The sequence below is a fragment of the Mytilus californianus genome, unplaced genomic scaffold (genome assembly GCF_021869535.1).
Source record: "Mytilus californianus isolate M0D057914Y unplaced genomic scaffold, xbMytCali1.0.p SCAF_13, whole genome shotgun sequence".
Lineage (NCBI taxonomy): Eukaryota > Metazoa > Mollusca > Bivalvia > Mytilida > Mytilidae > Mytilus > Mytilus californianus.
Window position 1 is genome coordinate 21,610,481 of NW_026262615.1, and position 17,529 is coordinate 21,628,009.

General features: G+C 32.6%; 1 protein-coding gene across 2 annotated transcripts in view; it reads left to right on the top strand.

Moving 5' to 3' along the window:
• Window positions 1-6,425: 6,425 nt before the first annotated feature.
• The window catches only part of LOC127723362 (golgin subfamily A member 4-like), a 126,761-nt gene continuing 115,657 nt past the window's right edge, over window positions 6,426-17,529 (top strand). For both annotated transcript variants that reach the window (XM_052229934.1, XM_052229935.1), the window contains exons 1-2: window positions 6,426-10,369; window positions 14,293-14,373. In XM_052229934.1, the coding sequence (XP_052085894.1) occupies window positions 7,049-10,369; window positions 14,293-14,373 (3,402 nt within the window). In that variant the 5' untranslated portion in view covers window positions 6,426-7,048. The remainder of the gene's footprint in view (window positions 10,370-14,292; window positions 14,374-17,529) is intronic.

The following is a 17,529-nucleotide window of genomic DNA, read 5'->3' on the forward strand; positions in this document are numbered from 1 at the left end:
CGTTTGGCTGTGTGGGATGTACAAATTTGCAGCCACGTCCGGTCAGAATGGGGACGTTAAATCCGATGCCTCGTGTAAAGAGAGTGCCACGCTCTTTGCACGTTAAGAACCCTTGCAACAACTCTTTGGGGGGTCCGTAGGTGACCTGTTGCAAGGCTAAATTTCTGTCCCTATCAAATATTCCCTCATTTCCCGTGGCAGTCTAAATTTCTCCGACCTTAATCCCGGACGGCCTCTATTACAGAACCTACCTATTGTATGTATTGTTAATTTTTTCTCGTCCTGGATATGCATGAAATATTTGCCACTGGACGTTAAGCAACCAACAATCAATCAATCAATCGGAACCAAAGTTCAAAACCTATAGAAGCCTTATAGTTACTGGTCCCCTGGTTATTAATACCTCCCCCCCCCCTCAATTAAGTCATGCAAATTAAGTTTAATGTTTAACTTACAAGAACTTATTTAACCCATTGAATAATTAAGATTGTGTTGATATTTTTTTGAAAAATTGGATACATGTATTTACCCAGTAGTGTGATTAAAGTATAGAACATGTATATACTTCATTCAAATTAATGGACCTACCAGGGGTAACACGAAATTATAACAATAAACAATTAAACAAGAACAACAAACAAATTCAACGATTATGAGTGAAAGAATTTATGAGTTTCTGGGTGGGATTTATAAAATAGAGAATAATGGGCAAATACTGCAGGAAAATAGACAAAAAAAATAAAGAATAGAGAACAATGTGGTGCGAGATTTCAAAGAATAGAGAATAACAGGAAAAAACTCTAAAGAATCGAAAAAAATGACCTAAAAAATCAAAGAAATACAGAAATGAAGGACCCCCTCCAGACCCTTCTTTATCTTTTTTAAATTAACTTGATTGATGAGGGCTGTAAGGTGACATATGATTCCTTATAGCCACAATATTTGAACTCTGGCATGCTGATGGATAGCTGACTCATTGTCAATCCTACTACATCTCCTTACTTTTTATATTGACAAATATGAAAAAATCTGACTTTAAGACCATACAGTGAATAGCATATTTAATCAATGCCCTACAATGCTAGATGTGAAAATAAAGATTTTAAAATCCGCTGATGAAATCTGTTGTTCTCTAATTTTTCACTATCTTCACATTTCCCAACCGATTGTGAAAAAAATATTCTCCTCACTAGTGAAATAACTGTTCTAGGCAAATGATTGGTTGAAATTTAATTATGACGTCCAATTTTCCAGGTTTCTTCTGAATTTCCGATTGTGACGTCACGAAGAAAGGCGACCATGCATGAAGACGTCACATATAAAGAACACAACTTTCTGCAAATCTTTGAAAAGGAAGGATAAAAATCATTAGAGAAACAAATTCCACCACTATAACTCGTGTATTACGATATTTCTCCTCTCTCAACAGTTAAATTTTAATTATTTAAAAAGCTCGGCAAGCCTCGCGCTTTAGATATTAAAATTTAACTGTCTCAAGTGGAGAAATATCGTAACAAACTTGTTGCAGTGGTGGAATCTATATTTCTCCGGACCCCTCCCCCTTTTTACAACCATGTCTTTGAAAATAGCGATACGCTTATCCAATGGTACTTAAAGCACAAACACATAACATTTTGGTGAAAGTGTATAACAAAATGAAAATATTTCATATGGACAGACAAACAGCAGCTCATTTTAATAATTAAAATGAAAAAAATCAGCTTTCTCAGTTCACAAAGGGGAGTAACTCCTTGTGTAGTAAGAATAAGAATAAGAATATTTTATTTTCCAATTAAAGGGCCGTATAAAGAGCTTTTAATGACATTACATACAAATACATAAGATTCAACATCAATTGAGAAACATAAAAAAAACAGTTTTTCAATAACTGTTATAAGGCTAGGACAGAACCAGATAATACAAATAACATTTATAATATATACCACTCAAAATAAGATCATTGCCTTAATCTAAAATTATTTAGATATAAATATTTTTTAAAACACAATAGAAATTTTTTGAATATCTATCAGTCTCAATCCGTAATGGATGAGTGCTTATTGTAATTTTACAGATTGATTGCCTTAATCTAATTTTTTTAGATATACATATTTTTTAAAACAAAATAATGTTTAAAAGGAAAAATAAATATTAAGTTTGCCTTGATCTGATTGTTATATTCTATTTCTGTTTTCCTTCCAGAAATGGAGATAGTTTTTATATAGCTTATCTTTGATAAATTTTGTGAAAGAATCAATACTGGTTTTTAAGTTACATGTTTGTATGCCCAGCTTTTTTAAAATACAATCTATGCTTGTGAACAATGTATTCACTTAATTATTGTGAAGTTCTTTACTACATCTATATGCATCATATAATAACATGTTCTCAGAATTATCTAGTCGATGATAATATTTTAACATTGCTAATATAATGTAAAAATACATTGGGTATATACCTAGTTCAGAAGTCACAGCAAGATTACTGGATTTTTTGTTTACACCTAATACATATTTTATGAATTTGATATGTGATTTTTAACCGGATTTTCGAAGTAAAAATCGGTTATTGATTTGGGGATGTACGTACGGCTGCCAAACAGTGTCCGTTCATTTACATGAAAACGCTTTGAAGAAATTTCAAATTTAAATATATTGTTTCCTGTGACTAAATGAAGGTCAAGTTCAATTTTCATGATTTTAGCTTTTCTCGTTGTTCAGTTATAGCCCTTTCCAAGATTTCAATTTTTGATGAATTAATCCATTTCTGTACAAAGGGAACTAACTCATTTTTTAAAAGATTTTTAAAAGACATTGTATAAATGATATATGACATTTTGGATATTTTTTTCTTTTCTTTGGTAAACTGTTTGAAGAATTTTGTGGTAGGTTTGTTTGTTATTCTGTATAAACGAATTTTCTGAATGCTATATATATAATTTTGTTTTATGAAGTGAACTCCTTTAATTAGATAATACTCTATTTGTATTAAATGATATATTTCATTACACTACATTGTGTAGATAAAGTGGATAGATAAGTTGCAGATCAATATTAGTTTGTGACAAATGAAAGAAAAAATATTTGGAACTATTAATTATATTTGATTATAATTTGAAAATAGATATACATTGTGTTACATCATATCTAATTTTAGAGAAAACTATTTTTAGTGAAATCATGTCTAATGTTAGAGCATTATGTTAAACCATATTTCTGTTCAGAGGGAAATAACTCAAACTTATTCCATGAACCAGTAATGATAACATCAAAATTTCTTTCTTAGCTATTTTTTTCAGTCATGTGTGTTATGAAGGTAGATGTGTTAATGTTTAATTTTTACATGATCCTGTTTGGGGTTCAGATTTGCAAATATCCTTTTCATTATTAGTTAGATAATAATCTATTATAAATATTCAATCACAATCCAAATTCAGAGCTGTTTTAAGCTTAAATGGTGTGTCCATACTTGCTCAACTGTTCAGGGTTCGACCTCTGCAGGAAAATCCGGTTTGCTGTCACTCGAAAGCCTCTTGTTAGATGTATCGTTTGAAAACACTTTTTTTAAATATATTGATCACTTTTCTTACATGCAGAGTTAACTGAAAACACACCCCAAACTACACATCCATAGGTTAAAATTGGCTTTACAGTATGGTCATATAAATGAAGTAAAGTTGAAACAAGACATACATTGTTGTAATTTAAAACATGCTTTCATATATATAGATTTCTTGTACAATTCATCTTTACATTGAAAAAATTTCCCACTGGCTATAAATGTGATGCCCAAATATTTGTAATTATAAGTATGTAATTAATAGCTTTCTCACCTAGGTAAAAAGGGAGACTAAAATGCCTCCCTGCTTTATTAAAAATCATAACTTTTGTCTTGTTATCATTTACATTTAAACACCATTTAGAACAGTAATTATTAAGCACAGTTAACCTCTTTTGCAATCCCTCTGATGAATCTGAGAGAATTACAGTTGTAGTCAATTGAGCGTTTTAAAATCAACGATTTAACTAAAATACTGACAATTCAGTCATAACAATTAGAACAAGGGCATATATATACTGGCCTTGATGGTTGACTTATTTTGTTTTCCCAGAAAGAGTAAATGAAATTACACTACGCTAACATATTGCAAAGAATACAGACAAACAGAGTAATATAAAAAATGTACCTGAAACTGCGAAAAAAGGCACAAATTGTGAAATGATTGACATTTGAATCTGCATGTTTGTATATGCAATATCTTTAAGAACAACACTTTGCCATGATTTCTTTTTAATAAACTTGAGATCATAAGCTATTCATAGGTGTCTTCAATGCTATATTTAGACAAGAGCATGCCCTTGTTATTTTTCAATTTATTTGTCAGTTCTTTAATTTCTATTTCTGGTGGTCACGTGAGCGTTTCCCTGTGTCTAAATATAGATTTTATTTTTTATTTTTCGAAGAACTACATCCAATGTCTTTATACACATCGACTATACTATGGTTTAAGACGACTTCACATTAACTGGACATTAATTGTGAAAACACTGCATTTTTGTTCATTTTTATGTGGCGAACAACCTTAATATCACTGCGTACATTTGTTGCTACTGTTGCCTTTACTGTTGCTTTTATTTAATATATTGAAAACTAACTGACAGAGAGTAACTTCAAACACCAAAAAATAGCAGCTAGTCAAGATCTATAAAAGAGTCAAATAACCAAAATCACCAGTCACTCCATTATAGGAGTTATTGCTCCTCCACGAGGATATTTACCCATTTATATACAGCCGTAAGTGTCGCATTATGGTAGACCGTAGTCCGTTCATATGTCAGCACTTCGTTTGAAATTCTAAATGTTCAAGTCAGATTGGCTGGATTACAGCACCCAAAGTGCTTTGATTTTACTCTTAGTGGGTAGAGAGAAACTATAAACCGCAAACATTATCCCAAAAGTTACATCTACAACTTCAACATGACTGAAATCGACAATCGGCATATATTGGCAGCCGATATCAATGTTCACCCTTTTAGTGTTTGGTATCGCCTGCTACGATAGTCTCATAATGCGAGACTTGAGATTGCTGATTTACTTCATATCTTGTATATATGCCTTATGTTACGAACTTTCTGTCTGTCATGTGTCAGTTGACCTTGACATCGTTTTTATGTTACAGCGAAGTATAATGTTTTGTCATGTGAATTTCTTTCTTATTATGAGTGATACGATAACTATATTTCATATGTGGGATTCTTACATTGTCATCATGTCCGTCAGAAATAGTTCACATTTGATATATGGAATAATTGTTAGGTGTACATGTCCGTCTGGCAGAGGTCATCTGACCTTTACCTCATTTCCATGGTTCTTTTGTCAACATTAATGTTTCGTGGCAAGATAACATATAAATAATATGCGTACTATATTTGGAATATGGAAAAAATGTTAGGTGTACATGTCCGTCTGGCCGTGTTCGTCTGATCTTTACCTCATTTAAATCAGATTTATTGACAGTATTAAGATTTTGTAATACTTGTAGGAAAACCTTTTTTTAAAGACTTTCAACATAAATCCAATTTCAATTGATAAGGCAGGTGAGATATTTCAGCATTTGCACTCTTGTTGATTAACCTATTGCATTCGAATTTAGCTCCTTAAAATACACCATTCAATTACTTGCGGATAACATAAGAAACTTGTTTGATAAATGGGACAAGCTTGTAAAATATACCACCAGACATGCTGATATAATCACATAATTAACAATGCTATTATAATTAACAATGATATTATAATCAACAATGCTATTTGTATACGTAGTGTAAATAAACGTTATTTTACAACAAATTATTGAACTTTCTCAAGTGGGCGAAAGAATGTCATTTTAATTTAAAAGATTCAATATAAAAATAAGAAGATGTGGTATGATTGCCAATGAGAAAACTCTCCATAAGAGACCAAATGACACAGAAATTAACAACTATAGGTCACCGTACGGCCTTCGACAATGAGCAAAGCCCATACCACATAGTCAGCTATAAAAGGCCCGCAAAAACAAATGTAAAACAATTCAAACGAGAAAACTAACGGCCTAATTTATGTACAAAATAATGAACGAAAAACAAATATTTTGAATACACAGCAACAATCGACAACCACTGAATTACAGGATCCTGACTGGGGACATGCACATACAGAATGTGGCGGGGTTAAACTAGTTAGAAGACACCAACCCTCAATAGTCTGTATTTCATGTCACTTGTTTTGACATCACTGTATCAGAACTATCCAATGTAAAATATTCTTTTTTAGATTAGCAAAAGTGAAATATTCCAGAACAGAAGTGGTTCGTGGTTATCATCGACTATATAATCTGTTGTTTTATGCATTGATGGCAATCTTATTACTGCTACACTGGCTAAGTAAAACGAACGATTAACCTGATCATAGCTACAAAAATGTATAAACAGAATTAAGACTTTTCCAATCACAAATCAACGTCTACTGTAAAGTGATTAAACGATGAACTGACTTTTACCGAAATAAAAAATCCATGGATGTTATATCTCGCGGATCACAGTGTTTTATCTTCGCCTATAGCCGTCTTGACGTTTTTATGATATGCATATATTTATTGTCTTAAAAATTCCTATTGTCAGAATTGCGTAATTGTTCCATGTAAGTGTTAATCTGTGTGTAATGTTATTGCGGAAGATCCCATCGCGCACCTCTATGAGTGTAGTTGATGAGCCTGAAATGAGAAATGAGATAGTTGGCAAGGAACGTCACCTGCGGGCCGAATATGGCTTATACAGAGCGCGAAAACTGATGACGTGGAAGACAAATGTCTGACTGTACTGCAGGGGAAATATCTAGATACTAATGATGGAACTATTTATATATGATTTCACATGTAAAGTTTGTATTAATTAGCCGCCATATTGTATACTAGGAAATTAAAGACAAGGGTTATACCGGGGATATTAAATTGGAACTACTAATTATCAGATCGAGACCGAGGTGAGTGGCTTTATTTATCTACATTATGAGTACTGAAGATCTTGCACGTTCACGAGAAGGATCTAAAGAACCTGAAGTAATTTGCGCTGTATGTTCAAAATTTGAACCTCAAGCTTGGCGGAAGAAATTTTGTAAAAATTGTTTCCATTCTTTAGATGAGCATACGACAGACAGCGAAAAGGAAACGGGTCACGAAAAGTTAGATAATGAGAAAAATAATTTAAAGAAAATCGAAGAAAAAGAAACTACAGACAAGAAATATGATAAAATTTTAAAAGATAAATTGACTAAAGACGATAAGAACAAATCGAATAAACCCTTTACTGATAAACCAAATTCTGAAAGTGATAAAACTCCACAAAAACATGATATAAAAACCTCCATAATTGCAGACAAATTTAATAAAAAGATTACCGGAAGTGCACATTCTGAGAAAGGAAAAACCGAGACAGGCACAAATGCAGCAGAAAAGCAAGACGAAAAAGATCAAAGTTCAGTTACTAATAAATTAAAGGGAAAGTTCCAAATAGACAAGAAACCAAACGAAAAAGCAAATGACATCAAAGACGGCAAAGTTGACACTAAAACATTCGACAAATCTGATGATAGAATTAAACAATCAAAACAAGATAATGATAAAACAAAACTTTGGGGGAGTAAATCAAAGTTCGAGCACAAAATTAGCGAAAAAGAGAATAAAACCGAGCCCGAAAAGAAAGAAATTGAAAAGACGAAAACTTTAAATGAAGAAAAGCCGAAAACATGGGGAGCAAAATCAAAATTCGAACCGAAGTCAGCAGACGTTAAGGACGAAAAGATTAGTGTCGAAAAGAAGGACGCATCTAAACATGACGAGAAAAAGGTTGTGGACGATGAGCATAAAACAGGAGTTAAACAATTTAAGCCCCCGGAAAAACAGGATACAAAAATGAAATGGAAGAATACGTGGGGTTCAACTTTGGCGAACAAGAGACAAGATGAATCCAAGAAGGACGAAACATCGGACGAGAAATCGAAAATGGACGAAAAATCGAAAATGAGCGAGAAGGAAAATGACAGTGGAAAGAATTCCATAAGATCAAAATTTGAGTCTCAAGGAACAGGCAACCTCTTTGGTGTTACTAAAACAAAATCTGAACCTAACAGCAAAGAAAAAATTGAAGGAAAAACTAAAGGTGAAGAAACAAAGGAAGATGGTACAAAGAAAACAGACAGCAAAGATCTGAAAGAAGATAAAGGAAAGTCGTGGGCTAAAAAGAATTTAAAAGAAAGCGACAAATTGAAAGAAACTGAAACATCTAAATTTGGTGATAAAAACATTCCAAAAGAAACTGAAAAATCCAAATTTGGTGATTTTAAAGATAGTACTAGATCGAAATTTGGGGACAATAAGATAACACCTGCTGAAAAGGAACCAGAAAAAGCTAAATTTGGTGACAAAACATCAGTAAATAAAGAACAAGAAAAATCCAAATTTGGTGACAATCGAGCAAATTTGTTTGAACAAAAAAATGCTTTGAAAGACAAAACTGAAGTATCAAAAAAGGATGAAAAAGATTTAAAAAAGAAAGAAGATGAGAAAGAAAAGGCGGATGATTCCAAATCTAAACTTGACGACAAAAAATCAAATTTATGGGGTTCGAAATCAAAATTTGAAACCCCCAAAATAGACAAAATAGACGATAAGAAAACAAATAAATTCAGCATCGATTTAAAAAAATCGGACGGGAAATTTTCAAAACCACCCGATGATAAATCCGGAGGGACGGAAACAAAATCTGAAATAGACAATAAGAAGAATGAAAAGTTAGAAGGAAAGTTAAAACTTGACATTAAAAAGGCTGAAAGTGTGAACACGTCTGGAAAAGACAGTGGACATTCCGTATCCGATTGGCGAAAGGAAAAGTACGAAAAGTTATCTAAAACACCAACAACAGTCACACCTGGTAAAATTCTTGATAAAACAGCATATTCTCGTAGCAAGTCAGACACTTTAGTAACAGACAAAGACGAGAAAAAATCCTCAGTGACGTCAACATCTGTCAAAACGCAACCATCAAGTGACAAAAAGGAGCATAATTTGTCTTCAAAATCGAGTGACGTTAAACCATCAGAGATTCCAGATACGCAACGAAAGACAGGTAGATTACCCATTATCCAACCCACACTGGATCAAAAGGAGAAATTCTCTGGCATCGTCGATGAGGTCAAGGACGAAGGAGAAACAACAGCATCTAAAGAATCGTTACCGAAATTAAATACAGATGCGATAAACAAAATCAAAGATGCTGCCAAGTTTTTGCTAGATGATGATTTTGATGACGGTAGATATAATAGCCTGGGTCGAACAACTAGTGGTAATAAATCGACACCATCTCAGCAGGCGACATCATCATTACCATCTTCTACTAAATCAGAAGCAGACGATAGAAAAGGGTCACATAAGAAATCGTCGGTCCAGGAAAATACTACTGTATCCAAAAAACAGCAAGGAAAACATGATGTTGAAAATGTTTTCAACGAAAAATTCAACAGTGAGGCTGAAAAGTTGAGAAAACAATTGAAACAAATGGAAGAAAGATGCATGGAACTGGAAGAGGAAAACAAAAATCTGAAAAATGGCTTATTGGAAAACGAAAAGTATTCCGGACGGTTAGTGAAACAGAAACAGGATGTGGAAAATCAAATCAAAGTTTTACAGAAGAATTTGTCGTCTTTAGAATCTAAATGTTCCAAATTTGAAATTGAAAACACAAATTTGATAGAAAGAATTAAAACAGTACAGTCTAAATCTTCAACAACAGATGATCTCAAATCAGCACATATGGAGGAATTAAACTACTTGAAGGAGAGGCTGGGAAAGGGCGAGAACATTGTGGACGAATTAAGAGATGACAATGAAAATCTGAAACAAGAAATCTTGGACTTGAAATCCGAAATGGAAGAAATGTACGACACTTTTCGTGACCAAGAAGCCGAGGAGTTCCGAGAAATTCAGAAGGAAATGGAAATGCACGCTAAAAACTGTCGGGTTTTAAGTTTCAAATTGAGAAAATACGAACGCATGAATGAACAATATGAGGCAGAAAAAGAAAATTACGAGGATAAAATTCAATCATTACAAAATCAAATTTCTGATGGAGATACAAGAGCTCACATAAGAGATGTTGAAGACGAACTGAGGTTGGCAAAGGAAGTATCTGTTCGACTACATGACGAATTAGACATTTTAGAAGAAAAAAAGTGCAAAACTGAAGACGAAAACCACCAGCTAACTCAGATTCTGGAACAGTCGGACAAAAAACAGTTCAAACTTGAAATGGAGGTTGACAAACTCAGGGATCAGGTGAGTTTTCCTTATACATTGTATATATCTATATATGAGGGTCTGGATGTGTAGTCCGTCATTTCTGTATTCTTTAAATTTTCGAGTCATTTTTCTTAAATCTTTTAAAATAACGCTTATTCTGTAAAATTCTTATTAAAAGTACTTTACTATTAAATGTATCGGTAATTATATGATTTTTCCATTCCTTTCTGTGATCAGAGTATCATTCTACCTTATTCCTTTCTGTGATCAGAGTATCATTCTACCTTATTCCTTTCTGTGATCAGAGTACCATTCTACCTTATTCCTTTCTGTGATCAGAGTATCATTCTACCTTATTCCTTTATTTTACACAGTTATTCTTTATACTTTTGTACCCCATTTTTCTCTTTTCTAAATTTTGTTGTCTATTTTTGTTTATTTATTTTTATTTTTTTGCCATTATTCTCGAATAAAAGGTTTTTACACTATATATGTATACACCTATTTGTATTGGGGGAGGGGGTGGGAGGGTTGTAAATGTCTATCAGCTACACAGAATTACACATGTCTTCCCTAGAAAAAAGTGGAATAAATCAAATATACGTTATTCGTTTGCTTAATGTCATTAGCGCAAATAGCAAATAGATAATAACTGAGAAATCTGCAATACATAGAACGTAGAATATTTAGTCTATATTGTAAGTCATCCCGATTACTCAACAGTTTTTGTTGCCAGCAAAGTCCATCAACTCAGAGTCCCACAACCAGACATATCAAAAATAATGAACCTATGAATTAAATAAAGTTATATATATTCCTGGATATCTAGCATAATTAACGTTTCCCTTTGTAGTGATACTATAATAATTCATTTTACAGAAGAAAAAAATCCTCAACTTTTGTCATAAATCAAATGCCAGAGAAAATTTAATTTTGTTGAATGAACATTAGAACAACAATATCAGCTTCATCGTATATACAGAAATATCTTTGAGAGATAATGAAAAATTCCTTGGTGCGAGATTATCTATCTGATCTATCAGAAACATTCAACAAGTGTTCAAATTCGTTTTCTTTTCAAAATAGCAGTTTCTCTTAAATCAGCAGTCGGGGTTCATCAGGGAAATCTTGTTTCCTTGGTTACATGTTTGTTGGTACTGAGATTTTCTGTTTACTATTTTTGTATTAAGAAAATATAATGCAATTGTCAATGAAACAGTCATCCAACAAAAATCATTGGCGAAAAAGTCAAGAAAACAAATCTTACATGGTGCGAAATAAAACGTCTGACTGCAATTTTCTGAATAAATACCGTTAAAAAATGAAATATCATTAAAATATAATTACTAATAAAATTGAGAATGGACTCAAGGAAAGTCATAATTTGGATCAACATGCACTTTTTTCTATGCGATAGATGAGGTTCTGGGTGGGTTTACAGAATTGAGAATAAAGGACAGAAAGTGCAGAATAAGGAAAAAAAAAATAATGAGAAAAACATTAAAAAATAAATAAAAAACAGAGAATTATGGGGTGATAATTGATAAAGAATAGAGAATAATGGGCAAAGTAAATAAAGAAAAGAAAAAGAATGGTCTAAACATTTAAAGAATAAAAGAAATGAAGGAGCCCCCATCGAGACCCTCATACATAAAACCCCTTCCCCTATATATCGCCTGAACGAAAAAGGCTGGAGGAATCTGTAGTTCATTCAAACAAGCATTCCATTCAAAATTAAAATAGCTAGTCTTTAAATAAAATCTGAAAATGATACGGTAAATTATCCCATGTACATTCAAATATATCAACATTTATCTTCAAGTAATGCTTCAATAAACAGCTCGGGGGGTAATCGTAAAATCGAGACCCTCCCTATGTTTTCATAACGTGATGTACAGATAATAGCAGTAATGCACTCACAAGCCTGTCAATATGCACGTGATATCTCTCGACGTCTGCATATACCACGTGCAAAATTTATCCATTATCAATATATATATTTTCAGGATGAATAATTAGAAATCCCATCTGGCGCATACCGTACATCACTTGAATGTATAGTTTTGAAACAAGATCTTCTGGCTTATATATTTATAGTATTCAATCATTTGAATATACACATAATACCTGTGGTAACAATAACACATTACAAATTGATAATATTCAGTTATTCCCTTTTTTAACCATTTAACTCCGTACAAGTTTGTAGTTAAAAAAATGCAAACGACAACAAGGTCTTAATATTTTCTATACGAGTTTTATACGTATTGTGTCTCTGAATTAACTTCCTGTCAGCCGTTTGTTCAAATTGATTGATCAAATAATTGTTTGCAGAAAGTGCAGTGGCTATTTCACCAATATTCAAAGTGAACAAAAGTTAATAAAAAAAAGCAACTTGGTTTGCGATTCTTTCCCGTTATGAAAATAGAGGCGAACAATTGTGTATGAGTTATGTTCGATGGCATTAATGCTCCTTCATACAGTGGCGTAGGAGACGGGGGTGTGACATTGTTTTGCCCCCCTTTTTTTGGCCAAAACACAATGAAAAGATTAAAAATTGAATTGAAAGAGGGCACTGACTAGCTTCCATACTTTTAGTATAAGTACCCATACGTTACTTAGTCTGCATAGAGAGTGCCAATTTCCATGTACGATACATTGCACATTCCCAAGAGTCAAACGCCCGCCCTCTGAACTCCTCTTAAGTTAGATCAACAAATTTTATCCAGAACCTTAGTCTGAATGCTCTTTCAGTTTAATATTTATACCATATTAGAAAACCTTATGATCTTTTTGGTTTTCCTGGACGGATGCGCTCCTTAAATTCACAAGCAAAACAAAAATATTGAAATAAGAGTACCTATGCCTCCATTTTTTCTCAGTCGGCTCTTTACATTTATACTTTTGTATAGTACAGAACCATTATTGTTCTCCAAGGAAACACAATTGTTAATGAAAAGAATAGATATGATTTATAATATTCTTGGCATCAGACATGAGGTGATTAGTTTGTGTGTATAATCAACGAAGAATGATATTAAAACAATGTGTATATAGATTCCATATGTTTTGTGTCTTAATTACTCACACAATAAATGTTGTGTATCGTTATAGATACATTGTCTGGATAGATAAAAATTTGGCAAACTTATAGGTACATAGATGTGGCGTAAATTTGCAACACACTGGAGCTATCGAAGTCATGTCCAGAGTTAAACCCCCCGGTTTTTGATGGGGTTCGTGTTTCTCAATCTCAAGTTTTCTATGTGTTTTTTTGTGGACTGTTTGTTTTTCTGTTCGCCGTTCTTCTTTTAGGCCATTGTGTTGTTTGATTTTCTTTTAGGCCATTGTGTTGTTTGATTTTCTTTTAGGCCATTGTGTTGTTTGATTTTCCTTTAGGCCATTGTGTTGTTTGATTTTATTGGATTTAGGTCCCTCTGCCCTTGGTATCTTCTCCTTTTTTCATGGAATCGAAATCATGTTGAAATTATATAGCAGTGTCTGTTTCGATGGCTAAATTGTGGCACTATTTTTCAACCTTAGTTTCTACTAGATAGGTAAAAGCCCCAACACCACCCGCTTTTAAAATAAATCCGCATTACATGATAGTTCCGGATTATTTTAAATTACAGTTATGAATTGACTATGGACAATCTTTTAATCCTAAATCTTAGAACTATAAAGTAGATTTTAAAATATAAAACAAATACTTCTAAAATTAGGTGCGGATGAAGCACTTTTCTGGATATATATACATTCATCATGCATGAACGCTCAAACAAATGTATTTGAAAGCCATGATGTATTAGTAGTTGATGAGGATTTTATAGTGCTTTTTGTTGTTGTTGCTATTATATGATATATTGCAATTACGATATTGTGTCAAATTTAATGTATTTTCTGCATAACAACAAAATAAGAATAAACAACTTATATCTTTTTTTTGGGGTATATTTCAGACAGCAGAACTGAGAAAAAAAATATCAGAAAAATCCACCCCCGGTACACCTGTGTCTCAGGATGACTTAAAAGATCGTCGGGTAAGTACATCTATTATGAAGGTCCGAAGGGGAGGGACTGTCCGAAGGGGAGGGACTGTCCGTCATTTATTTATTCATTATTCGTTTTGCCTATTATTCCTTATTCTTTATTTTGTATCAGTCCATTATTCGCTTTTCTTTTTTTTCTAGCAGCCCATTATTCTCGCTCTAGTCTTTATTTTCTAGAAGTCCATTATTCTCTTTTCTTTATTTTCTAGCAGCCCATTACCCTATTTGTTTTATTTTCTAGCTGCCCATTATTCTCTATCCTTTATTTTCTAGCAGCCTATTATTCTCTATTTTGTATTCTCTAGCTCTCCATTACTCTTTATTCTTTATTTTCTAGCTCTCCATTATTCTCTATTCTTTATTTTCTAGCAGCCTATTATTCTTTACTTCTATTGGTCTATAATATCTCTTCATTAATATTATATTTGCCCATTATCATGATTATTCTGCACTTTTTGCCTCTTATTCTCTCTTCTGTAAACCCCATCCAGACCCTCTATCACCAACAGTTCCTACTACAAAGTAATATACATCACGTACAGACAGTAAGAAGTGCTGACGAAGCCATAGAATGTAGAGCTAGTGCTCTGAAAGCTAGTGCTGAGATTGCATGTTTATTTTTTTCATTCAATTTTGAAGTTTCACTTGTTTCCAGGAAAATTATTGTTTTTTTTAAGTCCTTTTTAGACAATTGTAATTGACTTCATATTGATATATTAAGTCGTCTTTTCTAGTTATTCTTTTATGGTTTTGTAAGGTCGCTGTAGTGATGAGAATCACACTCTTTAGAATACACTTTTTTCAACGTCAAAATAAGCAATAAAATAAATAGATAAATAAATAAATAAACAAACAAATTGTAAGTTCAAGATAAATATAATTTATTTTTTTGTTGTTGTTGTTGAAAACAAAGACACAATTTTTCTTTAAATAAAAGCTACTAGAATATATATATTTTTTTGCTTGCAGTTTTGACATTTCGACGGTTGAACACATCCCTACATCTCATGTGATATCATGTGACATCTCAGCCATCACCATAGAGGGCGCTTCCAAGAAGAAAGCCAGCAGCAGTGTGTGTGTCAATCGTTCCGACGAAACAAAACTTTCGAATTTTTAAGCATTTAAGAACACATTTCATTTCTTCGATTTACATATCAGTTTTTACATTTGAGAAAAATCAGCTCGTGTTTTATTTCCATTTAATAGAAGAAAAGAAATGTGCAACGGATAATTTAAACTAGCAAATTTTCGCAACTAACAAAAAGTAGCATGAGTTTACAGACAGACTGATAATTTATATGTGATGCTCAAAACTCGAGTTCAGACTTAAAAAAAAAATAAAACAGTTTTTTGCTAAGTCTTGTTTTTCCTTAAAAAGCATTATGGCTTGTGTTCTTGCTCGGAACGATTTGCATGCATGGTTTTCTTTATGGAATGCTCTTAAGGTGCATGGCTTTTTTAAATACTCCAATGCATTTTAACTTTAGCTTGTTGCAACTATTTTACAGGGGCATGAAGCAATTTTACCAAAATATAGATTTTCATTTAAACTACAGCGGAAAATTCACACTTCCAAAATCTAATGCAGTCTTGATATATTCAAGTCGCACATCAAAATCCTCATGAATATTGGACATATTGGATATTAAACCAATGATATGACGGTAATTTCATTTTTGGGCTCCGAACGATGAAAATATCCATGCTTTTAGATTCAAAAAAGGCAAATTAACCAATGAAATCCTTCATTAACTTGTATACCCAAATGAAACTTACCACATTTTTATCTTCACTATAACTACGTATCCAACTGGAGAAAAAAAAATGAAAAACCTTACTTCCAGAGACAGTCTGATATTGATTGAATTGGGTTGTTCAATTGTCGAAAATGTTTTCCTCTGAAACAATTTGGCGAACTATTTAAAACCTATTTGAGATTTAACCCGAATAATTCAGTTGTTATATTCCGCTGATCTACGATGGCCGCATTAACGTGGGAGAAAATTGGACACGGATGAGGATTGAATTACTCGAGTTATTTGGGATTGGGGATTTGAGGACATCTACAAATGATTATGATTTATTGTTGATTAGGTGGCAAACATTGGAGCCCTATACAAATCATGAGTTTACAAACCTTATTTTACAAAAAGGACGGTTTTATGCAATTGGAAAAAAAACGTATTTTTGAATACGGTCGAAAATATAAGTACATACAAACAAATAAAAATTGTAAATTGATATTCATCATGGTTTCTGGGATTAGTATACCGTCAAGTGATTGGTACTTTGGGAGGGGGCATGTGTATCTGTGAACATTCTTAGGATATACGTTTGACAAATGAGTGTCCTAAAATAAGTAAAAGAATTGGAAACAGGGATTTAACTTCCTGCATTGTTCAAACCTTTAGGACAAATTTTATCACAAATATGATATTGTGAATCGAAGTATGATTCTACCTACATGATTAAAATAGGTGATAATTCAATCCAGATTTGTATGTAAATATGTTTTATATAGACAACAAGTTTACAGGATGAAATATCCTACCAATCTGTATTTATGATGACTTTATAGATTTATTGATAGAGGTTATAATTGAATAATTTTTTTATTAATTTTTTTTATCATTGCATCGGGTATATTTGGGATAAATGTTCAATCTCGATAAAACTAAAAAAATTTCTTTGAAATTCTTTGTTAAGATTTATTCTGGGCATTGAAGAAACTCGAGTCTTCCTGTATTATTTATGACGAAGCTGTATTGAATCTTTTTCGAAGTATACCCATTAACATCAGCCTCGGGCGACATAATTTCATCTGTTATATATAACTTTGAGTTACTGCATATTTTTGTACGGTATTATTTATTTTTGTTTGGCTTTTATTTTCTTGTATTTTGTTGATGTGGCTGTCTGTTCTGTACATTGTTTGTTCTTTTCTGTATATTTTGTTGATCCACTGACCGAGATTAAAAGGTGGAGGTTTGTTTTCTGAAAAGATTAGTTTAACTCCGCCAAATGTTCATGAGCCTGTCCCAAAAAATTAAAACAACACTTTATAAATCCGCAGCCCTTTTTTTGGATTTACCTACATCAGGAACGCTCAATGCCAAATGTTTGAAAGCCAAAGATTTATAATAA